Here is a 27,833-nt window from a genome sequence, read left to right as displayed (position 1 = left end):
AAGAAAAAAATTATTATTATTATTAGACCAGAATAATTATTACATTCAAAAAATATACTATTACAAAAGTATACTGATGCAATCAATGATGGACCAAAACTAGTATAAATATCTTTTGCAAATATTTTCTTAGACTGAAAAAGTTCATAGCTAAAAGCCATTGTATAAAAACTAGTTTTTAGTGTAGGAGGAGGATAGTGGCTAGATTAAGTGTAATAACAGTTTTAAGAAACTCCTATATAGAACAATACACATTATTGGAGCTGACCTTCATTTTGACTACTATACAAATCCCTTTAGTTATTGGTTTTTGGTATTTCTCAGAGGCTCTGGCACATAGAAAAGCAATTTCAACAAGTGAATTTTACAGATAGTAAGCAGCATCTCTGTCCCTCCAGGAGGTTTTAAAGTTAAAATGCAGGTTTGTTCATATATTCCTCCATCGTCTGAAAAAAAAAATAGCAAGTGAGGTGTTACAGATTGTAAAATATTATGAAATAGAGTAAGGACCTGAGTTGTTCCCACTGAATAGGGTTGGAATTTTTGATTGATTTCCATCAGATCCAGACCCTATGAACAAACACTAATCAATGAAATATCTACAGTAATAATTACTTTAAAACCCTGTTAGACTGAACATCTAACTTGCACGTGCAGTTGCTATATCTAGCTGGTCTTTTGCACGGCCACTACTGCAAGCTGGTGGGCTCTCTCAACAGCCCAGGAAAGAACCTGTGCCTTGCCCATGCCTCCCTCAGTCCCGAGCTCCAGGGCAGAGAGTATTATTCAAACACAAAACAAAGCTTTTCCTTGATCAAAGCAGACAGCAGAGGCCTTTCCCCTTGCCTCTCTCCCCACCCCTTTTAAACCCATTCTGAGCTATGCATAAGCTGCTCTTAACCCTCCCTGGCTGTTTCACCCTATCTGTTACCCGATCAGCATGTGCAAATACCAGCTTGTACTGAAGAAACTGGCTGGAAAAAAGACTGCAAAGGGCCTATTCACATAGTGTTTTCCTAACTAGTTCTACCAGCCTCTCATTTTCTTCCATGCTAATGATCATCCTGAAAATTTAATCATCCATAGCGTTTGCCAGTTCTTCCCATTCTCGGCTCACTAAGGTAATTTACAATGTAGAAAAATGAAGCTCATTCCTGCAGGTTTTTGAATAAAAGTCTCACTCCTATTCCTCATAGGAACCATTACATGGTCTAGTTATGGACAAACTGGAGGTTACCAGCACATACTTGTGCTGATTTTGATATTACCATGTAGGTCATTTGTCAATTTATTAGTGAAACAACAAAAACAAAACAAAACAAAAAACACTCGAACATTCAGGCCCTCTACCATGACTTGTTTAAAAATTATATAAAACAAATTCTTAATGCAGTGTTTAATATCTAGCAACTGACGTGACTAATTAACAACCATTCTACTTGCAAAGTAGCCAGCAATAGCATATGAATAACTTAATACCATATCACAGGATGCCAGAGGATTGAACTAAGGGTATAAGATATTGCCACCTTTTGTAATTATATGGTTGTACCTCGTAGTACTAAACTTCAGACAGGTTGGGATATCAAACACTACTCCTGTCAGACAAAAAAAACACAACTGTGGTCAGGTGTGTGCCTCTGTCTTACCTCTTGTAACATATCAGAATCTTCTATGGCTTTCACTGCTGATTTCTTTGATGTTTCTTGTATTTCTCCACCCATTATAAACTCATCAAGAATAAAATAAGCCTTTTCAAAATTAAAGATAATATCCAGCTCACACACCTGATGAAGCAAAATACACATTTAGGCACAATATTATAGCATTATATGTATTAGCATTCCTAGAGCTTATTGACTGCCAAACCTATTCACCGTATGCACTCTTGTGGCAGACAGTAAAGTACAAAATAGAAATACTGAATATTAATTGATAACACAACTTTGGCATTAGTGAAATCATATTCTTCTCTGCATGAACAAAGACTCATAGACTCATAGACTCTAGGACTGGAAGGGACCTCGAGAGGTCATCGAGTCCAGTCCCCTGCCCTCATGGCAGGACCAAATACTGTCTAGACCATCCCTGATAGACATTTATCTAACCTACTCTTAAATATCTCCAGCGATGGAGATTCCACAACTTCCCTAGGCAATCTATTCCAGTGTTTAACTACCCTGACAGTTAGGAACTTTTTCCTAATGTCCAACCTAAATCTGCCTTGCTGCAGTTTAAGCTCATTGCTTCTTGTTCTGTCATTGGAGGCTAAGGTGAACAAGTTTTCTCCCTCCTCCTGATGACACCCTTTTAGATACCTGAAAACTGCTATCATGTCCCCTCTCAGTCTTCTCTTTTCCAAACTAAACAAACCCAATTCCTTCAGCCTTCCTTCATAGGTCATGTTCTCAAGACCTTTAATCATTCTTGTTGCTCTTCTCTGGACCCTCTCCAATTTCTCCACATCTTTCTTGAAATGCAGTGCCCAGAACTGGACACAATACTCCAGTTGAGGCCTAACCAGCGCAGAGTAAAGTGGAAGAATGACTTCTCGTGTCTTGTTTACAACACACCTGTTAATGCATCCCAGAATCATGTTTGCTTTTTTTGCAACAGTATCACACTGTTGACTCCTATTAAGCTTGTGGTCCACTATGACCCCTAAATCTCTTTCTGCCATACTCCTTCCTAGACAGTCTCTTCCCATTCTGTATGTGTGAAACTGATTGTTCCTTCCTAAGTGGAGCACTTTGCATTTATCTTTATTGAACTTCATCCTGTTTACCTCAGACCATTTCTCCAATTTTTCCAGATCATTTTGAATTTTGACCTTGTCCTCCAGAGCAGTTGCAATCCCTCCCAGTTTGGTATCGTCCGCAAACTTAATAAGCGTACTTTCTATGCCAACATCTAAATCGTTGATGAAGATATTGAACAGAACCGGTCCCAAAACAGACCCCTGCGGAACCCCACTTGTTATACCTTTCCAGCAGGATTGGGAGCCATTAACAACTACTCTCTGAGTACGGTTATCCAGCCAGTTATGCACCCACCTTATAGTAGCCCCATCTAAATTGTACTTTCCTAGCTTATCTATAAGAATATCATGTGAAACTGTATCAAATGCCTTACTAAAGTCTAGGTATATCACATCCATCGCTTCTCCCTTATCCACAAGGCTCGTTATCCTATCAAAGAACGTTATCAGATTAGTTTGACACGATTTGTTCTTTACAAATCCATGCTGGCTATTTCCTATCACCTTACCACCTTCCAAGTGTTTGCAGACTAAGCAAGTATAAATAGATTTGTTTAAACACTTTTTGTTATAGCATACTTACTTCATGAAACAACTTTTAATAAGTATCAGAATGGTAGCCCTGTTAGTCTGGATCCGTAAAAGCAGCAAAGAATCCTATGGTACCTTATAGATTAACAGTCTATAAGGTGCCACAGGATTCTTTGCAACTTTTTATATATATATATATATAATATAACAACATTCTCTGCCCCAAAAACGTCTTACAGTATCTGACAGACCAAAAACAAAGACACAGCACAATGATTTATGTTAAAGGGGAGTCGGATAAAATCAACTGCTCAAGAGAACATGGTAGAAAATATTCAGAAAAATGGATCTCCTGCAGCGCCCAATGCCTCCCATGGACCATCTCCATGTCCCCTGGCCCATATCACCCTCATTATGCCCTCACACCCTGCTGATCTCTTGCCCTCATGCGGTGTTTCCTGTTGCTTGATATGAGCTAAAGAGAGAGTCAGGTCATCTTTGAAAATTTAAAACACCCCCTCCCCCCATTTTAAAATTCTTTTTCTAATTTTTCCCCAAAACTTTCTAGATATCTCCCTTGGGAAGAGGTGTGGCATGTGAAATGTCAGGATTGGCTTCTCTTTGAGGTTGGGCATATTATGGGACGTTAACTCCCTATAATAGCCTGGGCACTATTTTACTGTCATATCCACCTCATGCTGGATGTGTGGACATGGTACAACCAAGACAGAGGGAAAGGTTGAGTAAGAGCAGCTACAGGGATTTTCACACCTGACTCTGAGACAAACAGCTAAAGGGCAAAAATTATCACAACTTACGGAAGAAAAGGAAACTTACATTTCCAAAATACCTGTCCAATAGTTCTACATAACGATGAACAACCTCTAGTGTCAGCAGCTCATTATCCTGGTCTTCTATTGCACAGCAAAAATATAAACTAGCATACCTACAAAAATAAAAATGGGTGAATGCTTGGTAAAACCTGAAGTAATAACTCAGTCACAGAGATAATTTGGTTCATACTCCTGCCTATGCAAGTCTGTTCTCTACAGTAAGGCTACGTCTACACTGGCACTTACTGTGGTATAATTTACGTTGCTCAGGGGTGTGAAAAAGCCATCCCCCCATAGCATCATAAAGTACAGTGATTAAACACCAGTGTAAACAGCATGAGGTCAGCGTGAGAGCTTCTCTTGCCGATATAGCTACCGCTGCTCGTGGGGTAAGCTGACGGGAGAGTTCTCTCCCACTGGCTTAGAGCAGTTACCACAGAGAGCTTATAGCGGCGCAGCTGCACCACCGCAACTCCACTGCTGTGAACTCTCTAGTGTAGCTATAGCTTAACAGTTGAATTGATTTTCCTCTCTCAGCACCTTTATTTTAAAAAGATTATATTAACAACAGAAAATTATTCTTTTTGTAAAAAAGCTGAGAAGATTTGTTGAATACCTCCTCAGTGTTTAAGCTTCAGGACTACATTTAAAAACAATGACTGGTAAGGGACAAAAATTTCCCCAAATGCTGCAGTTGCCCCTACTGTAGGTGTATTGGTTTAGATTGTAGAATAATTTGGTGCTTTAAAAAAAAAATATGCATAGAAAGAACGAACATTTGGGCCACTATTCAGGCTATCAAACGATTAATAAAATAATCTGTGCATATTTCAAGAAACAGATTACATGTAACTACTCATGCTGATCAATTCTTTCTACTGATTGGTAGCAGAGTTTTATATTTAGTTAATCTAGTTTCATGAGTGGGAAGGAGGAATATCCACTTGAGCATTCTTCTCAAGATAGTGGCTGGAGCACCATTTCAGCAAAGCATCTAAACTTGTGTCAGTCTATCCCTTTTCAACAAAGCGCTTAAGAACATGCTTTATTTTAGCGTTTTGCTGAATAAGGTTGGACTTCTGTTTTAAGGCCTTCATTTCTCTCCTGGAACTATGAAGGCAGGGATAGCCTGTTATCACTTAGGCTCATATACCTGGGGAAGATACAAGTTCCAGAATGGTAAATATTTCAAAGATACGATTTGGCAGAAGGCTCCTCAATACAGTGTGTGTAACCTTGCAATACACTGACAAAGCACAACATGCTTTTCAGCACGATACCTTTAAATTAGCAAGATTAGCTAGGCGTAGCATCTTCTATAGTTTAAACTGTCAATCAATTCTTACTCCCATTTTTATTCAGTGGTAAGCAATACCAGTATTTTTCTAATGGCAATTCACTGTGTCAATGTATGGAATGGGAAAAGGCAAGCTGATTTTGTTTAGAATCAACCTGCATTGTTCCTTGTTTCAGGCTCTTACATATAGCATTTTCAAATCCTCATGACACCCATTGTTCCTCATGTGCTTCATCCTAGTAGCATATACAAGATTAAGGTCTCTCTCTCTCTCTCTCTCTCTCTCTATATATATATCTTTATTCTTATAAAAACTACTCATACCTTTTGTAAACTAGCTTTAGGTCTTTCCAGTCAACAAAACTGCTCATCTTTTGACTGCGAGCCAGAATAATCTGAACAATTTCCCGTGTGATCTTTTTCCTCTCTTTGTCAGGTAACGTTATGTACCACTTCTGAAGTCTTAATTTCCCTTGTCGGCTGAACAGCAGTATAAAGCGTATCTAGAGTAAACAAAGCAACATGATAATATTAGGTCACATGCAATTGTTTTTCCAGGAAGCAGCCATTCAACTGCCATTCTTTACTTTATTAGAAAGGAACATGGCAACTCGCAAAGAATAATTCACCCATGTGCAGAGGGCCAACATAATGCCTATAGCACCTAAGCTCTCAAGAATTTTATTACCACCATACACATCTAACCTCAGCCCTAGTAAAACACATTCCTCACCTAAGCATATGAAAGAAATGAAGATGCAAGCAAATGCATTATTTTTATTTTATTCAGAGATTTTAAGGGCTAATCTAAATATCTCTGAGAGTTTTGTGAATTATATAATGAAAGATACCTGGATATATATTAGAATATTTCAGACGTGCCAAGGCACTAATACAGTCCCACCCCTCTCCTAATTAGAGGGAAGGAGTGTTCTGATAATCGAGCCTACAAATTTACCCTAATTCTGAGCTTAACTGTAAAAAGTATGTAAAAATTCATAAGATTTCACAATAACCTTTAATAACAATGGGAAAAGATATGAAAGGGTGACAGACTAAAATTAATCTAAACAAAAAGGCTCACCGATATAACTTAAGGACTGTGTTCCGATCATGCTTGGCAGACAAGAAAATGTGGGTCTAGAAATTAATGAACCAAAATTGGGGTGTCAGATATTAGGCCTAATTGGTGGACAAAATAATGAGGGACTGTGCTATTCCAACCATTCTTCTCTGTTTGGTTGCTTAAAGAAAGAGACTTCAGAGACAGGAGAAAGATAGAAGAACAGATGGAGGCTATTGGTGTGAGCTTCACCATCATGGCTGCCACCCCCAGCATTTCCTGAAACCCCAGGCCTGTGTCATCCCAGGACACATTCCTCAATCTAAGGTCATCCCCAGCCATATTTCAATTCCCTGCCCCAAAGCATGCCGATGGCAGTGTTGCTCAAAGAAAAGGTTGCCAGATTTATTTTATTTTTAACCTAGGCAAAACAACCTATTTTCCCCTAACCTTATTCTCAGAAGCAGCTGAATTGGTTTTGGCTAAAATTTACCAAAAATTTACCCAGAGCCTGAGGCAGGCATACTACATAGATAATTTCAGCCCAAATGGTTTAAGTTTGACAAAGTTATAAACAACTGAAAATAGGGTCTCCTAATGGGAAGTCTTGGGCAACCTTAACAACAGGTGGCACTACCAGCTTCACCCATAATGCGCGCGCACACACACACACACACAATTCTGCCACCCTTACTCATGTTATGTAGTACCTTACTGTGTAAACAGTCTCACTGATTTCAATGGGATTACTTATGAGTTTTACTCATTGTAAAGGAGGGCAGCAGAGTCAGATCCAAACAGTATTCTTGCCAGCAAGTTAAAGAAGTATGGGCTGGATGAATGGACTATAAGGTGAATGGAAGGCTGGCTAGATCACCGGGCTCAGTGGGTATTGATCAATGGCTTCATGTCTAATTGGCAGCTGGAATCAAGCAGAGTACCCCAAGGGTCTGGGGCTGCTTTTGTTCAAAATCTTCATTAATGATCTGGAGGATGGCATGGATTGCACCAGCAGCGAGTTTGCAGATAACATTAAACTGGGAGGAGTGGTAAATATGCTGGAAGGTAGGGATAGGATACAGAGGGACCTAGACAAATTAGAGGATTGAGCCAAAAGAAATCTGATGAGGTTAAACATGGACAAGTGCAGAGTCCTGCACTTAGGACGGAAGAATCCCACACACTGCTACAGACTAGGGACCGAGCAGCTCGGCAGCAGTTCTGCAGAAAAGGACCTAGAGGTTACAGTGGACGAGAAGCTGGATATGAGTCAACAGTGTGCCCCTGTTGCACGGAAGGCTAACTGCATTTTAGGCTGTATAAGTAGGAGAATTGCCAGCAGATTGAGGGTCGTGATCATTCTCCTCTATTTGGCATTGGTGAGGCCTCATCTGGAGTACTGTGTCCAGTTTTGGGCCCCATACTACAAGAAGGATGTGGAAAAATTAGAAAGAGTCCAGTGAAGGGCAACAAAAATGATTAAGAGCACATGACTTATGAGGAGAGGATGAGTGAACTGAAATTATTTAGTCAGCAGAAGAGAAGAATGGGGAGGAGGGGGGATTTGATAGCTGCTTTCAACTACCTGAAAGGGAGTCCCAAAGAGAATGGATCTAGACTGTTCTCAGTGGTACCAGATGACAGAATGAGGAGTAATGGCCTCAAGTTGAAGTGGGGGAGGTTTAGGTTGGATATTAGGAAAAAAATTTTCACTAGGAGGGAGGTGAAGTGCTGGAATGGGTTACCTAGGGAGGTGGCACAATCTCCTTCCATAAGAGGTTTTTAAGGTCAGGCTTGACAAAGCCCTGGCGGGGATGATTTAGTTGGAGATTGGTCCTACTTCGAGCAGGGAGTTGGACTAGATGACCTCCTGAGGTCCTTCCAACCCTGATATTCTATGATTCTATGAATTGAAATTTATTAAATATTTTGGATGTTTTTCTACATTTTCAAATATATTGATTTCTATTAAAAACACAGAATACAAGGTGTACAGTGCTCACTTTATATTATTTTATTACAAATATTTGCACTGTAAAATGATAAATAAAAAATAGTATTTTTCAATTCACTTCATACAAATAGTGTAGTGCAATCTCTTTATCCTGAAAGTGTAACTTACAAATAAAAATTTTCAGTGTTACATAACTGCACTCAAAAACAAAACAATTAAAACTTTAGAGCCTACAAATCCACTCAGTTCTACTTGTTGTTCAGCCAATTGCTAAAACAAACAAGTTTGTTTACATTTACAGGAGTTACTGCCGACTGCTTCTTATTTACAATGTTATCTGAAAGTGAGAACTGGCGTTCACGTGAGACTTTTGTATCCGGCATTGCAAGGTATTTACATGCCAGATATGCTGAACATTCACATGCCCTTTCATGTTTCGGCCACCATTCCAGAGGACATGCTTCCATGCAGCTGACGCTTGTTAAGAAAAAACATGTTAATTAAATTGGTGACTGACCTTCTCGGGGGAGAACTGTATGTCTCCTGTTCTGTTTTATCCACATTCTGCCGTATATTTCATGTTATAGCAGTCTCGGATTATGACCCAGCACATGTTTGTTTTCAGAACACTTTCACAACAGATTTGACAAAGAAAGGTACCAAAGTGAGAAGAAAGGTCCCAATATGAGATTTCTAAGGGTTTGGCTACACTTGCAGCTGTACAACGCTGGGAGTTAGGCCTTGGCTACACTGGTGCTTTACAGCGCTGCAACTTTCTCACTCAGGGGTGTGAAAAAGAACACCCCTAAGCGCTGCAAGATACAGCGCTGTCAAGCATCAGTGTAAACAGTGCCGCAGTACTGGAAGCGCGGCTCCCAGGGCTGCAAGCTAATCCCCATGAGGAGATGGAGTACATGCAGTGCTGCGATCACACTCACAGTTCAAAGCGCTGCCGTGGCAGCACTCTCGCGGCAGCGCTTTGAAGTTTCGAGTGTAGCCAAGCCCTTAAAGCTGTCTTCGTACAGCTGTGTAGGGAAAGCGCTGCAGTGTGGCCACACTGACAGCTACCAGCGTTGCAGTGTCGCCACATTTGCAGCAGTATTGGGAGTGGTGCATTATGGGCAGCTACCCCAGCGTTCAAGTGGCTGCAACATGCTTTTCAAAAAAGGGGAGTGGGGTGGAGTGTGACAGGGAGCGTGGGGGAGACAGAGAAAATGAATTTTTGGAGCTGACACTGTGTCAGCTCCCTGCCTTGCAAGTTCTGACCCCTTTCCCCACCCCCTCTCATTCACTAACTGCAAATAGCCCTTTTCTCTTTCCTCACAGACCAGATGAACAGCTGCTCCGAAACAGACCCCCCACACACACCGTGCTGCTTCTCTCCTCAAGCAAACATTCCAAAGGGATCCCTCTGCCTGCCTCTGCTCGAGCAAACAGTAGCTGTGTTTGTTTTTTTAGATAAGCAGCTCCGGGAGCCCCGAGTTCACAACAAAACAAAGAGGCATCACAACAAAACAAAGAGTGTTATCTTTATTTAAAAAGCATTATGGGAAGGTTCCGGAGGTCAGTTACAGCGTAGTAAGATTAATCACTGTTTACACTGGCACTCCAGCGCTGCAGCATCAGTGCTGTTCTCTTTATTCCTCTTGTCGAGGTGGAGTACGACCAGCGCTGTAGCCAGGGAGATACAGCGCTGTATGTGCCTTACCAGTGTGGATGGGGAGTAAGTTACAGCGCTGTAAAGCCACCACCAGTGCTGTAACTCTCAAGTGTAGCCAAGCCCTAAGGATAGCTACAGCACTCGACCCAAGGTTTAAGAATCTGAAGTGCCTTGCAAAATCTGAGACAGACGAAGTGTGGAGAACGCTTTCAGATGTCTTAAAAGAGCAACACTCCGATGAGGAAACTACAGAGCCCGAACAACCAAAAAAGAAAATCAACCTTCCACTGGTGGCATCTGACTCAGATGATTAAAATGAACATGCGTCGGTCTGCACTGCTTTGGATAGTTATCAAGCAGAACGCTTCATCAGCATGGACGCATGTCCTCTGGAATGGTAGTTGAAGCATGAAGGGACATATGAATCTTTAGAGCATCTGGCACGTAAATATCTTGCGATGCCAGCTACAACAGTGCCATGCGAATAGTGTTCTCACTTTCAAGTGACACTATAAACAAGATGTGGGCAGCATTATCTCCTGCAAATTGTAACCAAACATGTTTGTCTGAGCAATTGGCTGAAGTAGGACTGAGTGGACTTGTAGATTCTAAAGTTTTCAATTGTTTTATTTTTGAATGCAGTTTTTTTTGTATATAATTCTACATTTGTAAATTCAACCTTTATTATAAAGAGATTGCACTACAGTACTTGTATTAGTCAACTGAAAAATACTATTTCTTGTTTTTTACAGTGCAAATATTTGTAATAAAAATAAATATCAAGTGTACTTACAATAGCCACCCGCTTCTCCACTGGCAGGGCAGCTCTCAATCTCGTGTCCCTGCGCCGCAGGGTAGGGGCGAGCTCAGCACACAGTGCCATGAAAGTGGCTTTTCTCATCCGAAAGTTCTGCAGCCACTGCTCGTCGTCCCAGGATTGCAGGATGATGTGATCCCACCACTGAGTGCTGGTTTCCCGAGCCCAAAGGTGCCGTTCCACGGAGCTGAGCACGTCTGTTACTGCCACAAGCAATTTACTGTCTTCACCGTGAGGCGATTCAATATCATTGTCTGACTCCTCATTGTCACTGTCACACTCATTTTGCAGCTGAAGGAATAGCTCCACTGCCATGCATGATGTGCTGGCAACATTCATCAGCAAGGTCGTCAGCAGCTCAGGCTCCATTTATAACAAAAACCGCAGAAATCGCGCTGCAGAATCACAATGCCGCCGAACTGCTCGAAATGTGTAGCAAAGCACCACGGGGCGTTGGAACAGGAAGCGGAAAGACCCTCACACTTCCTTCCCCTTCCCACAAGCCACAGCGCCGAAATGGGACGAGGTGATCTGTGGGATAGCTGCCCACAATGCACCACTCCCAACAGCACTGCAAGTGCTGTAAATGTGGCCACACTGCAGCGCTAGTTGCTGTAAGTGTGGCCACTCTGCAGCACTGGCCCTACACAGCTGTACTAACACAGCTGTAACTACCAGCGCTGTAAAACTGTAAGTGTAGACAAGCCCTGAGTGTTAAAAACAAGAATACTTCTGTAAGCTGCTTTCAGTTAAGTCTGTAGCTTTGGGGCAAGAAATTCAACCCTGGGTCTATGTTGGAGCAGATGGCAGTGTCTGGCTTAGCAGAACAAGGTGCTGGGGTCTCTTGCTGGCAGGGAAAGCAGGGATGGAGATAGTTTTGGCACATCAGTGGCAGCTCCTATGGAGGGGTTCTGTGATCTAACCCATCACAACCACAAAAACAAAATGTGAGCTCAAGCTGCTGGCTGGTGCAGCAGGAAAACAGCTCTCAGACCTGTGAAAACATCAGTGGGTAAGTGCATACGACAAAAGAGGTTCACTTCCGTTTCTTTCAAACATTTTTCCTACCCTTTGTTTGGTAAGTGAACATGTGAGTGAAATGAGTGAGTGAACTGTCTTGTGGGTTTTACCAGTCCACTGGGCTTTAGCAAGCAGTTCAAATACAGTTATTGAACGTGGGTAATTTAAAGGGTTGTTTAGCACTTCATTTCATGTCTGATATAAACAAGTCTTCACATTTTGAGATGTTACAGACTAGTTAGTTCTATAGCAGGAGTTGGCAACCTTTCAGAAGTGGTGTGCTGAGTCTTCATTTATTCACTCTAACTAAAGGTTTTGTGTACCAGTAATACATTTTAACCTTTTTAGAAGGTCTCTTTCTAGAAGTCTACAATATATAACTAAACTATTGTTGTATGTAAAGTAAATAAGGTTTCAAAATGTTGAAGAAGCTTTATTTAAAATTAAATTAAAATGCAGAGCCCCTCAGACTGGTGGCCAGGACCCAGGCGGTGTGAGTGCCACTGAAAATCAGCTCACGTGCCGCCTTCAGCGCCTGTGCCATAGGTTGCCTACTCCTGTTCTATAGTGAACATTTTCCATGTTGATTTGCTTGTTCAGTAATGTAGTGTGAGATGCCACTTCTGGTAGGTATGCTCCGAAGCTATCTATTGGATTGGGTCCCATTCAAAATCAGGCTTGGGGGGGAGGAAGAGGTGGTCCTGGTGCCCACTTCATAACTTTCAGCCCAATGGTTAGACCACTCACCTGGGATCAGGGTCAGCTTCCCTGAAGGGAATAGGGAGCATTTAAACAGGGTCCATGCTGATGAAGCGTTCTGCTTGATAACTATCCAAAGCAGTGCAGACCGACGCATGTTCATTTTAATCATCTGAGTCAGATGCCACCAGTGGAAGGTTGATTTTCTTTTTTGGTTGTTCAGGCTCTGTAGTTTCCTCATCGGAGTGTTGCTCTTTTAAGACATCTGAAAGCGTTCTCCACACTTCGTCTGTCTCAGATTTTGCAAGGCACTTCAGATTCTTAAACCTTGGGTCGAGTGCTGGTTGCAGCGCTGGCTGTACACCCGGTCGAGCCTCGGGTGTAGAGGATCCAGCGCTGGTGATCCAGCGCTGGTCAGCAAGTGTAGACACCCACCAGCATTTTTATTGACCTCCGTGGCATAAGCAGGTTCCCAATCAAGAAACACTTAGGGTATGGCTACACTTGAAACTTCAAAGCGCTGCCGTGGCAGCACTTTGAAGTGCGAGTGTGGTCACAGCGCCAGCGCTGGGAGAGAGCTCTCCTAGCGCTGCAGGTACTCCACATCCTCTACGGGTGTAGCCTGCCGAGCTCCCAGCACTGCGGCACTGTTTACACTGATGCTTTACAGCGCTGTATCTTGCAGCGCTCGGGGGGGGGGGGCGGTTCTCACACCCCTGAGCGCAAAAGTTGCAGCACTGTAAAGCGCCAGTGTAGCCACGGCCTTAAGCCAATAATGAACTTGGAGACACCAATCCACATCTGGGCTTTCCCAGGAATGTTGCTTGGCTGGTAAGGAACTCAGTCAGCATGGACATGTGACTTGCCCAGGTGACTCCAAAACTCCATTTTGTAGCTGGACTTTGCATAGGAGAGAGGAGGGGGTCTCCACCCACAAGAGAAAGTCTATTTAAACCCAGGGGAGACGCCTCCATTTTGTCTTCAGCGGCTAAAAAGAGAGCCTCTTAACCCCCAAAGGTACTTACAAGAAACTGGAACAAAGGACAGTGTCTGCAAGGAGTGAGAGTGCTTGCCTGCTTGACCCAGACTAAAAGGAGATTAGTCTGTAAAAGGAAGCATTCTGGAACTGGTGAGGATTTTATCTGTATTCAGTTGGATTAGACATAGATTGGCGTGTTTTATTTTATTTTACTTGGTAATTCACTTTGTTCTGTCTGTCACTACTTGGAACCACTTAAATTCTACTTTCTGTATTTAATAAAAATCACTTTTTACTTATTAATTAACTCAGAGTATGTATTAATACCAGGGGACGCAAAGAGCTGTGCATATCCCGCTATAACACTGATCCAAGAGAGATGTGAACAAATTGAAGACCAGAAGAAAGCAACAAAAGTGATTAAAGGTCTAGAAAACATGACCTTTGAAAAAAGATTGAAAAAATTGGGTTTGTTTAGTCTGGAGAAGTGAAGTCTGAGGAAGCACATGACAACAGTCTTCAAGTTCTTACAAGGTTGTTGTAAAAAGGAGGGTGACAACTTGTTCTCCTAATTGCGGAGGACAGGATAAGAATTCATCAGTTTAAATTACTGCAAGGGAGATCAAGGTTAGATATTAGGAAAAACTTCATAACTGTAAGGGTACCTATCTCATAGAACTGGAAGGGACCCCAAAAGGTCATTGAGTCCAGCCCGCTGCCTTCACTAGCAGGACCAAGTACTGATTTTTGCCTCAGATCCTTAAGTGGCCTCCTCAAGGACTGAACTCACAACCCTGGGTTTAGCATAATTAAGCACTGGAACAAATTATCTAGGGAGGTTGTGGAATCTCCATCACTGTTAAGAGCAGGTTAGACAAACACCTGTCAGGAATGGCTTTTCAGTGCAGGGGACTGGATTAGATGACCTACTGAGGTCCCTTCCAGCCCTATAGTTCTATTATTGTGTGCGTGCAGCATGTAATTGTATACACTAAACTAACTATTATTACTTTCAAAAGATTTACAGTGAGAGGATAGGTGAGAGTCTCTACATCTGTCCCCCTCCATTACAGTTTGCAGTAAAATAGTACACACTAAGCTCAAGCTTATTGCAAAGCTCTGGCCACTCCACTGCTACTCCAAAAGAAGCAATTTCTGAGAAAGCAGCAGACAATTATACTTAGAAGAGGAGAAATCATTTGTCTTTTCTCTTTCTAGTCCCTCTCATCCCTTTTCCTAGTTTCCAAATTTCACTCAATCTGGAACATCCTCAGGAAAGGAAAGAGCAATATTACATCCACAAGAGCTCAATCCTACTCCCCAGAACCATAGACCCCAAACTACAACTGGCATTTATTACTTCACTGTTGGCTAGACACTGTGTCCTTCACTTCAGCTTTGCTCTTCTCAAAAGTATTGACACAATATAGCATGCTGCTCATCCTCACAAACGTGTTCGTGAAAGCATACTGTAAAGGAATATTTTATTATACTGATGGACTTGGAAGTACTGAAGTGTCTAGACAAAACACTAATAGCCTATTTATGCACTCTTCTTTGAGAGTGAAAACATATTTGCTTTATCACTTTATTAATAAATTATTGACATTGCCATGTGTCAATCAGATCCATTTCATAACGTGTAGCAATAAATACGTTTATGGAGACCATCTAAATACAGGTTTTGTAAATAAAACTAAAAGGTCACACTTTGTATTACATTTGCAAACAGTGAGATATATATCATCACTATATATATATATAAAATATATATTTTCATTCTAGTCCAAAGAAACCTAGAATTTATGTAATCATACAGTTCAAAATTAAGCTCTCAAAAACATGAAAATACAGAACAAAGATTGAAAGTTAAGGTTTAACTTTGCTCTCACGGTACTTTCATATATGGTCTTTCCATATATCTTTATAATTTATCTGTTGCCATTCAATATAACATATAATTAAGTACAAACCAGAATTTCATATATAACCTGTCTTGCAGGCAGTTGCAGTTCATAGAGTCTCAATGAAATTTTACAAACCCAACCCTGGAGGAAGAAAATCATGCCAGTAGTTTTAAAACTATTTAATGTTTAAAAGTGGAATGGCCCAGAGTCTGACAATCCAAACATTCTCACAGTAAATTGGAAAAGATCAAAACATTTCTTTTCTTTTTTGAACTTGCTCAGTTTACAGATTATATAAGTAGTGTGTAGGTCCTTTACTGCTTTCTAAAGATACAAAAACCACATCTCATTTACCTCATTTTGGTTGTGGGGCTTTGGCATAATCTAGTGGCTCTGACTCACATGCCCTTGTTACCTTAATTGTTTCCTTCCCCACAACTGTGTCAGAATCAGCACTCTCTCCAACTTCAGTTTGGTTTAGATTGATGGGTCACACCTGAAACTCTGGGTAGGGTTGCCAACTATCTAATCTAACAAACTCAGACACCCTTGCCCTGCCCCACCTCTTCTCCAAGGCCCTGCCCCACTCATTCCATCCCCCCTCCCTCTGTCACTCACTCTCCCCCACCCTCACTCACTTTCACTGGGCTGGGGTAAGGGCATGGGAGGCAGTTAGGGCTCTGGCTGAATGTGCAGGCTCTGGGGTGGGCACGAGAGGTTCGGAGTGTGGGAGGGGGCTCCAGGCTCGGGTGCAGGAGGGAGTGTGGGGTGAAAGCTCTGGGAGGAAATTTGGGTGCTGGAGGGGGCACAGAGGTTGGGGTGTGAGAAGAGATGTGGGCTGCGGGAGGGGGCTCAGAGTTGGGGTAGGGGGTTGGAGTGCGGGAGGGGGCTCAGGGCTCCGGCCAGGCAGTGCTTATTTCAGGCAGCTCCTAGTCAGCAGCGCAGGTCTACTGCAGACTCCCTGCCTGCCCCGGCCCCTTGCCACTCCTAGAAGTGGCTGGCACATCCCTGCAGACCCTGGGAGTGGGGGCTCCGTGCGCTGCCCCCACAGCTCCCATTGGCCGCAGTTCCCAGGAGCTATGGAGTCAGTGTTCGGGGTAGGGGCAGCGTGCGGAGATCCCATAAAATCTTCCAGTTTGGCTTCAGTAGCCTCCAGGAGATTCCCAGTGAAAATCAGGAGGAAAATCAAACATTTCTAACTCACAGAAAATTAGTCAAGTTGTTTCAAACTTGGAACGTTTTCTAGACCTCACAATGTTTCAAACCTGGCCATATCGGAATGTACTGTATGTTACTTTAAGCTTGCATTAAAAATTCCAGTCTATATTCTTTTATATGGGGAATTAAGGATCTAACAATTGATGAAGATATAAAATGAGAGAAACTATATCTGAAGACATAAGCACAAGGGGGCAGAGTTAAGGTTGAGCTTTACACCTGAACTGATTTTTCCTGACTTCTGAGAGCTTGCTTTTTCAAGCTTCTGGCCAAATCCTGCATACATCTAAAGCATGTAGTGCTTCCTACTGTGAGCAATTCCTCTGGGCCTGTGGGTTGGGGGTCTAGTGCTGCTGTGAGAGTAAAGTTGCTGATGTCAGAGATGCTTCTCTTCCAACCCCCATGCAACATACACATCCAGCACAGCACTGTTTCCAGAGGCCAGCCACATAACATCGAGCAACTCCGCTTCCTTCGCCTAGGGCTTTGCATGTGGGAAGAGAGCTCTATTATTACTGGCTATGAGGCAGAAGGTGGAACAGAGATGAGGCAACCAATGGATTGAAAAAGAAAGCAAACTTCTCCTTCCTTCCTCTCCTTAGGTTCTTGCTGAGTTCTAGCAACCATGGCATTTTGTCAGGATTTTTTCTCAACTAGGTGGGTGTAATTCACTTCCTGATCTTGCTCTGCCATTTAATAGCATCATTCTAAACTCCTTACTTGGGCTTTAGGAAGAAGATTTACACATCTAACTTAAAAGCCTCACATATCCCACAAAGTTTTGAAAATGGTGAAAAGTTTCTGGAACTCATGGATATACATCCTTGTAAATTAGAATGAAATTAAAAGATTGTATGCCTGGTGAAAGGAGAAATTGTGTTAACATACACTGACTGATAGAACTTAATCATATATATTTTATTTATGAATGACAATTGTACCTTTGTACAGATGTTACAATAATTGGATGAGGTCACATACAACATGCTAATGAAGACATAATACAAATTCACGTACTATAAAAGACTGTGGAAGAAATTAAGAGAGACACCTGTCATTGTTATATCACACACACATTGCCAGAGCACTGAGAAAACAGACTGGCTGGCCACAGCTGGCTGAAACAAAATGACTTTGAAATGTAATTGCAGGGTGTTGTAGCTGTGTTGGTCCCAGGGTATGAAAAAGACAAGGTGGCTGAGAAATCTTTTACTGGACCCGCTTGTGTTGTTCACATGAGCTGGTCCAGTAAAGAAAATATAACCGCACCCAGCTTGCCTCTTTGAAATGTAAGGTTTTCATCTTGCTTAGCCAAATATTTCATTTAAACACAACTTGGAGTCTGGCTAGCCATCTTTTTGTACTGTTTCAGGTTAGCTGGGCTCATATGCTTAGCTTTTATTGTTTGTTATTTTCTATGCTAAATAAACATTGTCTTTACCAACAAGTAGGGCTGGTCAGAAAATTTTTCAACTCACAATGACTCACAAAAACTTATGATAAAGGTTTCCCCCTCCCCCCAATTCTCATTAATATTTTTGTCAGTAGGGATGATTTGCTTTTATTCAAACACAAATACCCAGAAAAATAGCAAGAAACTATACTTTTTTCTCTCATAGATGTGATTTTTTTTCCTGTTGCTCCTAGGTTCAAACTCCCTAGTTCTTATACCAAGGAAAAATCTATGCCAAGAAGTTTAGTAACACAGGAATAGTGTATAATGCAGAATTGTCACTTTAATTATATTATTGGCTCTGATGCAGATGTCAACCCAATTTATTAGATGAGGCTTAACGATGTTGACACCATTTAACATTGAACCAGTTTGGAAAATATTCTGATCACAATGGCCTCAGATGCATTTAAAGAAAAACATTACAAGTTCTATGCCACTTTACAGAGCCCACAACTTGGGCTAGAACTATTCTTCAGGGTTTTAAATCTCACTCCCTATCCTAGAACTGACATGCTATTGTCACAATTGTCTATGCCCTTTTTCAATCACCAAAACTGTACCGGGACAGGTTAGATGGGCCCAGTCCTCTTGACCGAATCCCACACCTCTCTTGATATACTCTCTTAATTACCTTCTCCTGAACATACAGGTAGGTTCGCAATGTTCCTTTCTACAAGCAGCAAAGCTAGTCTCCTCCCTCCAGAGGGATGGTTGGGTTCAAAGTATTTCAGTAGAGAAGAGACAGGATTTGGCTGTAATGAATATAAAGAGGATTTTATTTTCAAATAGCTGGGCACAGACAGTCCCTGGAAGTTCTCTCAGGCTCAAAAACTGACTAAACACAGCCTGCTCTGCCAAGTATCACGAGAATATTGCCTCATTCTTCTCCCGTCACTTATACCTGTATAATTCAATAGAGTTACTCCCAACCGAGTTACACTAGTGTAGGTGAGAGGAGAATCAGGCCTAAAGTCTCCCTGAACACTGGTCTGGACTAAGCAATCGTAGAATGTGTCCTGTCTGAATTACAATGGTTCAAATCCAATTAGCTAAAACAAGAGAGATATTTGTTGTACATCTGAGAACAAGACATTTAAGGGTGATAAATTTTAACCTCAGCACTTGAGAACCTAGGTGAGTCTGGTGATGCTATTGATGATCTTAGGTTACATGAAGCAACAACATTTAAGACATTCAGGACAATTAACTATCCCATTATATCCTTCTTTTCATTCAACTAGTTTTAATGGCAGTCTGATCCCAAGCTGGAGTCTTTCATGGAGAAGCTCATTGTCAGCACAAAATGGCATCTTTCTCTGCCCTCCTGGTATCTGAGGTCTGCTTTTGTACACTTCTGAAAACAGACACTGCTCAGTTACCATAGGTACAATGAGACAAGCTAAGAGTGAGTGATGAAACAACAATCTGAAAGGGCCACAGATGATGAAGGAATGACTCAGCAAAGAGAGAGAAAAAAACCTCTTGGTCAGTCAGACTTTTTCCTTAAGAAATTATATTTATACCAAGAACTTAAAGTAAGTTGAGCAGAAAATTCCATATCTATAGGTTTGACTCAGTCCTACAACCTTCAGGCAGAGTCCTAAACTCCAAGGCATTCTATACTCCCTACCCAACTGGCAACTATTCTTACAGCTGTTTCTCTGAACACACGTGCAAGCGGAGGGGAAACTGATGTGAAATTAAGCCTATGTTCGTGGTGGCGGAGAGTGCCCATGCACTCTGTCACAGCACATTTATATGTCCCCACAACTTTTAGTACGTCCAAGGTTATCTACATCAGCACAACCACAAAGGAAAGCCCTGCTATCTGGGAATTTAATCCCAGCACCCTCCTCTGATTCTGACCTTGCAGGGAACCAAGCAATGGTCTTTGTTGTTCTGGGGATGTGAGGCACGTAAAAGCTATCAAGTTTCAATGACTTCTCACCCAGCTGATAGCATAACATTTTAGCCTGAGGAAATCTGTGTCTGGTGGAACAAGAATGTTCTGAGCCATCCAGCAGCCTCATGAGTCATGACATCAGACTAACAGGGCAGGGTGTGCCTTTGTTCCCTTCTCCAGTTCACCCTCTGTCCTGAAACAAGTTTCAAAGTTCTTCATGTTAAAGGAGATATTTTCAATTTACATCTTACAGTTACATCATTAAAAGGCACAGGTACAGATTCAGATTGAATTAAATCAAACAGTCCAACTCAACTTCCATCTGCAGCATACTCTAATCTGACTCCCATTTTATTTTTTAGCTGCATTTTACAGATGGTAAACTGAGGCACAGAGAGACTAGTGACACTGGAAGTGTAGGGTAGATTCGAGAATCAAACCTGGTCCTCCAGGCTAGCACCAAAACCACTAGAATATCCTTCCTCGACTTTGGAGTTTGGGTCCTTATCCACACACAACCTCTTTGGTCTGTCACGACCTGGAGGAGTTAATTTTAGGCAAAACACAAGGTTTATCTCTTGGGCAGTGCTTTTGGGGAGTGGCTGGGCTGAGAAGGAGAGCAGACAAGTAGGATGTTACTCCCATAAGCTAGAGAGTCAGTCATACTCCACAACAGCTCCAATTAATAGTTCTGAGAGTTGACAATGGCTGAAATATAATACAAAAGGAAAGTGCTTTTCTAGGGCTTAGAATGGACAACTGAACACTAGTTAAGTGCTTAAGATATTTTCCTTGGAATGTTTGTTATGGAGAACTTCTGTATTATTTTTATGGAAAATATGCATGACTTAGTTGTCCCCACTCACATTTGTATTACCACCAAGTTAGACTGAGGGTCTAATGACAGGGGAATCAGAGAAGGGTGTTGATCATGCAGTCATGTCTGGGTTGGTTAAGAATGAAATACAAGAACTGTCAACATGTGAATGGAGCTACCTTGGAGATACAAAGGACAGCAAGGACCAGATCATTCACTTTAAAGACTGCTGAGCCAAAGGGAGTTTTTACAACCCTCCTCCCTGGCCTGGGCCTGGGCGAGCTAGGGATGTAAAATTTTAATCTGTAAGCATTAGTCTTACTGGTTAACCCATCTTAACCGGTAAACCCCGGGCTGGCCAGCTGACCCCAGAAGCCCCATGCCAGCCATAGCAGCCCCTCTCCCTTTAGTCGGTTAACCATTTAAACAACACAATTTCAATCATTTAAACGGTTAACTTTTTAAACTATATTTACATCCCTAGTGTGAGCTGCTCACATTAATTCAGCATGACTGCAGTCTGAAACGAGGCACTGAGCATTAAGCATGCTGCTGCCCAATGCAGTAAGAAGTTTGAATCGAGGGGTAAGAGAAGCAGATTGTGTTGCCAGCATGCAAGCTTTGCTTTTCCACTCTAACCAAAGGAGCCTCTACACCAGGGGTCAGCAACCTTTCAGAAGTGGTGTGCCGAGTCTTCATTTATTCACTCTAATTTAAGGTTTCATGTGCCAGTAATACATTTTAACATTTTTAGAAGGTCTCTTTCTCTAAGTCTATAATATATACAACTAAACTATTGTTGTATGTAAAGTAAATAAAGTTTTTAAAATGTTTAAGAAGCTTCTTTTAAAATTAAATTAAAATATAGAGCTCTCCTGACTGGTGGCCAGGACCCGGGCAGCGTGAGTGTCGCTGAAAATCAGCTCGCATACTGCCTTCGTCATGCGTGCCATAGGTTGCCTACCCCTGCTATAACTGTATTCCAGTTGACTAAAACATGCTGTCTCATTTTGAAGAGGCTGTCCTGTGTCACTGAAAACATCTACAAGTGCTCTCAAGAGGTTAAGCCTCTGACATAGGTCTAAACTCATTAGACCTGCTGGAGAACCCATGGTGAGAAACAGAGGTGCTAAAGCCAAAGACTCAGTCTTGGGTTAGCAGGGACTGCTGAGTTCCACTTTGCAAAAAGTAGAGGCCCTGGGCTTCGCACTAAAAAGTGTCCACTGCCAGAGGGCAGTGACTAAAGGCCGGAGGCAGAGGATACCCTTTGGAACCATGACAGTACAGCAGCTAACTAAAGGCAGGAACAGTTAAATTCTTGACATGGGCAGAAGCTGCACAGGTGTGGTAAAAGAAGAGTTATTGTGCTCACATGTTCAATAAGAGTTCAATTCTACTCTCAAACATCAGTGGAAAGGCTCCCATTGACTTCCGTGAGAGCTGGATTGGGGCCTATCCGATTCTTTATATCCTCTTCTGTGAGCCTTTTAAACACATCATACAAAAGGGCTACCAAAGAGCAGGGTGCCAGAGCCTTCCCAAAAGTGAGTGGGTTCCCCAACCTGGGTAGGTGGAGGGACCCAGGCTCCCCACAGCTGCCTGTACAGCTCTCCCTAACTGGGCTCCAGTCAGGGCCTCGGAGCGGCAGCCCAGCCATGATAGAGCTGCACAGGCAGCTGTGGGGAGCCGTGGCAGACCCTCCACCTGCCCTGGGAGGGCGAGGGGGGCACTGAAAGCAGCCCCCGGCCTGTGTCCTCACCCATGGACCCCCCAATGCAAGTGCAGGGTCCACAGCTCTCCATAGCTGGCTGCAATGCTGTCCTTATCATGGCTGGACCGCAGTTCTGAAGCCCACCCCACAGCCAGAGCTGGGTCAGGGAAAGCGTGCGAGCAGCTGTGGGGAGCTGGTGCGGAGTCACGTACTCTCCACCTCGACCTGCCTTAGGTAGGGCAGGGAGACGGATATGGGGCTGCTGTCAGCCTTCTCGTACCACGGGCAGGTGGAGGGTCCACATGTGTGGCTCCCACAACTGCCCAGGCTCCTGTCCCCTTCCAGGCTCCATGCTGGCTTGGCTAGGTGGACGGGCCCCACCTCCCACCCCAGCAAAAAGTAGACGAACCAGGCTCATTCATCTTCAAAAAGTAGGAGGGCCATGGTCCCCCATCTTCCTCGCACCACTGCATCCTGCACGACACACTCACATTTAGCAGTGCTCACATGTCTGCATATAGCCCAGCTATTTTTCATGCATCCAACTACCTCAATTTCCTTGCACATCCCCACGGTCCCATCGTCTCCCAGCAACCCTCCCGCCGGCTTTCCCCATCCACCCATCACATCCTCTCTGGCCTGCACCACTGCCCCAGAAATCCTCCAAGCTCTCCCCACCCTAACAATCTCTCTTTCAGACTCTCCCCCTCTATAACATATCCTTCTACCTTCTGGTGGCTCTTGACTTCTTGCAATACCCTAGTCCTCAGGCTTCCCTGATCTTTCCTTTCAAAGCAGGGTTTGGCAACCTCTGACATGTGGCTCACCAGGGTAAGCACCCTGCCGCGTTGGCAGGTTTGGCCGATCACGGCTCCCACTGGCCGTGGCTAGTACATCCCTCTGCCCGCACTGCTTCCCGTAGCCCCCATTGGCCTGGGACAGCAAACCGCAGCCAGTGGGAGCCGCTATCGGACGAACCTGCTGACGCAGCAGGTAAACAAACTGGCCCTGCCCGAGCCGTGTCCCAGAGGTCACGGACTCCTGTTCTAAAATGTGCAGAAAATAGGCTCCTACCTCCCCCATACCTATTCCCAATGCTCAAGCTGATCTTGAAGGAGAAATCTATTAATTTTTTCACTTTCCAAAAATGTCACTCATGGAGCTGCATAAAACATGGCAGCTGGATTTTCACTCAGACCTACATGGGCCTTATTTCAAAATATGACCCAAACTACTGGTGCAGCTACAGTTCTACACCTGATAAGTCAATTGTTCCTTTTCTCCAGGCCTAAGAAGTAGATTATGGTATCCTGGGTCCAGATTTCCCCTATTATCTTATCAGACTTTTTGTTCGACAGGAATGATTTCCCAATCCTGAAAAGGTGAACTGGTTATTTTTTTGTGTGTCTGCATAGTCTCAACTGGGACACTTTAGGGAGTTAAATGTACTCTTTTTAAAAAGCCTTTCCCTTGATGAGAAGTAACAGTTGGGCAGAAAAGAGTGACCTTCCACTAGAGTAACAATTTTCTTGCTAAGATGTGATCTACAAATTGAGAACATACTATAGTTAAGTGCATAAGAACAGCTTTTGTGACTAAAATAATTTCTATTGCTTACATACTTTTCCTCCATAAACGTCAAAGCATGTAACAAAGGTGGATAACCAATATTATCCCCATTTTAAACAGGGAAAGGCTGAGGAATAGAGAGTTCAAATGACTTGCCCAAAATTATACAGTGAGATGGTTAGAGCTTTAAAGAGAACTCTAGTTATTTGACTTCAAATCCAGTGCCAGATTCACTATATCATGCTGCCTGAGGAAGGGGGTATAAACAAACACACACATTTGCCTTACAAGTTTAATCCTGTGAAAAACTGATATGATGGACAGTCTCCAAAATGTCAATAATCGGCACTACTGTAGGCAATATTTCCTTATCCCATGCCCAATGGGCCACAATAAATGTGTTGGACAGAAAGCATTTGTGAAGTCCTTAGATCAGGGAGACTCTGGAATCAACTTTCCATGTTGGTCAGGCAAAGCCCAAGTTTGCTGACCTTCAACGTAAAGTATAAGCTCTATTTATTTACTCAAGTTTTACTTACACTTAGGGGAATGATTGAGTCAGATGAACTCAGGCAGTGATCAGAACGTAATACATTGTGGGGATAGGTGGGAAGAGAGGGAAGGGAATTATCTTCATTGACATATACACTTTATTATTTACACTCTACACACACCCAGCAGTGTGATGATGAGCACATCTTTATAAAGGCACTCAATGAAACAGATATTTGTAAATTTGGTTCTGATTGGATCAGTGTATGTACTGTACTTTACCTTTCAAACCACAGCCAAAATTTAAACACCAGCCTCCAATGAAAGATGGTTTTGATGTTTCTGTTCAGTTCCAGTGGTCAATTAACATTACAAATCCACACAACAGGCAAGCTGTGCAAGATAGAAGTTCAGGGAACACCCAGAAAAGCCCAGCATGATGACCAGTCAACAAGAGTATTAACCAAGTTATAGGCACCATAGACAAGTTCTGGCCTGAGAACCTACACCTCCAATGGGAAAAAAAATCTGGCCATGAGTGCAAGGATATCACTCACTACCTTTCATGAAGAAAAAAACAAAATTCCTTAGAAAGCACACATTAACCTTGACAGGCCTCCATGTGATGCTCCTACAGTTAGCACAGAGACCAGCTGCAGTGAGAGTACTTACCTCTCATATTATCTCTTCATGATCCTTCAGAATGGATGGCTGCTGCCCCTACCCAGTGCCCTTTCAAGCTAAAAGATGGGATAGCAGCCACCTAGCTTCACTTGAAGATCCTGAGAAGGGAGGATCCTGAAATCTAGCCCACGTTTTGCAGGGAAAAGGCAAATCCTGTGGACTCATCAAGTGAATGTCTCCCAGAACACACGTGAACCAGAGCCAGAACCTACCTGGCTCATTCTGTTCTAGTGACACTTGTTCTGACTTAAGGGGACATTTGGTGTTTCTGATTCTTGTCACTTTGTTGTGAGTCTCACACTTGGTGATTTTCTTACAGCCCCAGCTTCCACAATTATATGAAAATCTGAGAAGAGTAACCTCCTGGTTGCCCACATTTCCAAGCTTTGTCATACAATCTAATGGTTCAAAAGCCAGAGGCAAATAAAAAGAACCCAAAATTTATCTTTTAAAAATCTCATGATTTGGGAGGAAAGGGACTGGGGTGTGTGTGTGACTTATTCTTTTAAAACACTTAGCGGTAGCAATACTGAACACTGTTGATCTACAAAATTTGATTTCTTTAAATGCACATTTTTCCTGTATCTAAAAACAGCTCAGATTATTAAAACTGGAATTTTGAACATCTGAATTACCCTTTTTTCTCATTTCTCTCAGTGTGGAGGCTGAAAATAAATGTATGACTACACCTAAATACTATTGTGGCACAGCTGAACCACTACACTACAGCGTAGACATTAGCTACACCAATGGGAGGCGTTCTTCCTTTGGCATACGTAATCCACCTCCCCAGGAAGCAGTAGTTAGGCCAAGGGAAGAATTTTTCCATCCATCTAGAGTCTCTATACTGGGGGTTAGCTTAGCTTAATTACACCACTCAGCATGGTGGATTTTTCACACCCCTGAGTGATGTAGCTAAGCCAATTTGATATTCTAGTATAGACAAGGCCTAGTCAATTTCACTTTTGTTCGGTATCTGGTTCACTTTAAGGGCCTTATACACTAATTAGTACCTATGCTGAATGTTTGCACTATGGACTGTTAGCAAATGATTGTTTAAAAACCTGCTTCCACTGGATTGTTTTTAGTTGAAGTGCCATGCAAACATTTCTGTTTGTCTTAGGTTTTCACAATATTTATCTCTGTGGTCAAATTTGAATTGAGAGTGTCTTAGGCCCTGACTACACAACAACATTTTACTTCAGTGGGCACAGAACAGCTTGGAAAATTGAGGCCTTAAGTTTGGCCTATGCACAAACTTGCTCTGGTTTAGTTAAACCTGTTTAGACCCTCGAGTGGCCACATGCATTCAATTTAGTTTAAACTGGTTCCTAATCAATTTAAGCTAAACTATAATAACCCTAATTTAAACCAAAGTAAGTGTGTCCATATAGCCTTTTGCATCAATTGAACCAAGTCAGTTTAAAATGAGCCCTAAAGTGAAACCAATGGAACTCTGCCTGTAGAGCAGCCCTTAGAAGGGATGTTGTAAGTCTATAACATGTAAAAGCATATGTAGCCACAAACTGAGAGGCAAAGACAGTACCACTGGCTGTCTGCTCAAAAGCACGTGCTCCATGGAGCACCAAGAAACAGAAGCAGGGCTCACAGAAATATGATGTTCTCTACCATGTTAGATGCCACGCACTGTGGGAACTGTGCTGCAGGAGTGGGTGATGTGATTTAGGCTCTGATCACTGGGGCAGAGTACAAGAGGGGAAGCAGACATGTCACCCACCTATGGGTCTAGGGCACAAAAGGGGTCATTTGCCCAGGGCTCATTTGTGAGGGTCCCCAGAGCGGCGCTGCGAGGCGGTGCACAAGGTGGCCGTGCTGTTCAGGACCATGTTTCAGGGAGTGGTGCTGTGACCCAGGGGGGCAAACTCGAGCAGCAGTGCCGGGCCCTGGGCCTGCTGGAAGTGCCCGGAGTGGGGCCCAGCACTGCCCACTGGTGAGCGCCCCAGGCAGGATCTCGCCAGCCCCCCCCCCCCCGGGGTCATGGGGGAGGAGGGCAGCCTCTGTTTCAGATTTGTCTCAGCCCGGGCTGAACAGTGGCAGGAGGTTCCCAGGCCCTGGGGCCCAAACCCAGCCGGGGGGAGGGGGGAAGCGGGGGCTCATTGCCGCGCCCCGCCGAGCCCCAGCCGGCTCCCCTCAGCGGCGGGCCCTGCCAGGCTGAGCGGGGGACGGTGCCTGGGCCAGCGCCCATCCCGGGGTGACACGACAGGGAGCCAGTCAGGCAGGCACCGGGAGCGGCCCCGGCCCCCACTTCCCGCCGCGGCCGGGGCTCGCTGCCTGGCGACCCCCCTCAAACCGCGCCCCCCACTCACCATGGTCACTGCTCCGGGCGGCTCGCCCCGGCTGCCCCCTCAGTGCCAGGTGCGCGCCCCGCCGCCCATCCTGCCTTCCCACAATGCCCGAAACTGAAAGCGACTCCGCCCCGCCTTCACCTGCGCCAGGGAGGGGCC

The 27,833-nt window shown here is 43.3% G+C and overlaps 1 protein-coding gene across 1 annotated transcript; it reads right to left on the bottom strand.

The window, feature by feature from the left end:
• AP1S3 (adaptor related protein complex 1 subunit sigma 3) lies at window positions 1–27,833 on the bottom strand. The gene is made up of 5 exons (XM_030576515.1): window positions 27,696–27,833; window positions 5,744–5,922; window positions 4,127–4,235; window positions 1,650–1,787; window positions 1–446 (listed from the first exon to the last, which is right to left on the bottom strand). The coding sequence occupies exons 1-5, from the start codon at window positions 27,696–27,698 to the stop codon at window positions 411–413; spliced, it is 465 nt and encodes a 154-aa protein (XP_030432375.1). The 5' UTR covers window positions 27,699–27,833; the 3' UTR covers window positions 1–410.

This window comes from Gopherus evgoodei, chromosome 9 (assembly GCF_007399415.2).
Source record: "Gopherus evgoodei ecotype Sinaloan lineage chromosome 9, rGopEvg1_v1.p, whole genome shotgun sequence".
Classification (NCBI taxonomy): Eukaryota; Metazoa; Chordata; order Testudines; family Testudinidae; genus Gopherus; species Gopherus evgoodei.
Note: the sequence above shows the minus strand (reverse complement) of the source record. Positions and strands in the feature narration are given on the sequence as shown.

Bases quoted from the DNA above. Each gene is read 5' to 3' on its own strand.
- AP1S3 (XM_030576515.1), bottom strand. The intron at 4,236-5,743 runs GTATGAGTAGTT...TTATTTTTGTAG, and splicing joins CTAAAGCTAGTTTACAAAAG to GTATGCTAGTTTATATTTTT. The intron at 447-1,649 runs GTAAGACAGAGG...TTTTTTTTTCAG, and splicing joins ATTCTGATATGTTACAAGAG to ACGATGGAGGAATATATGAA.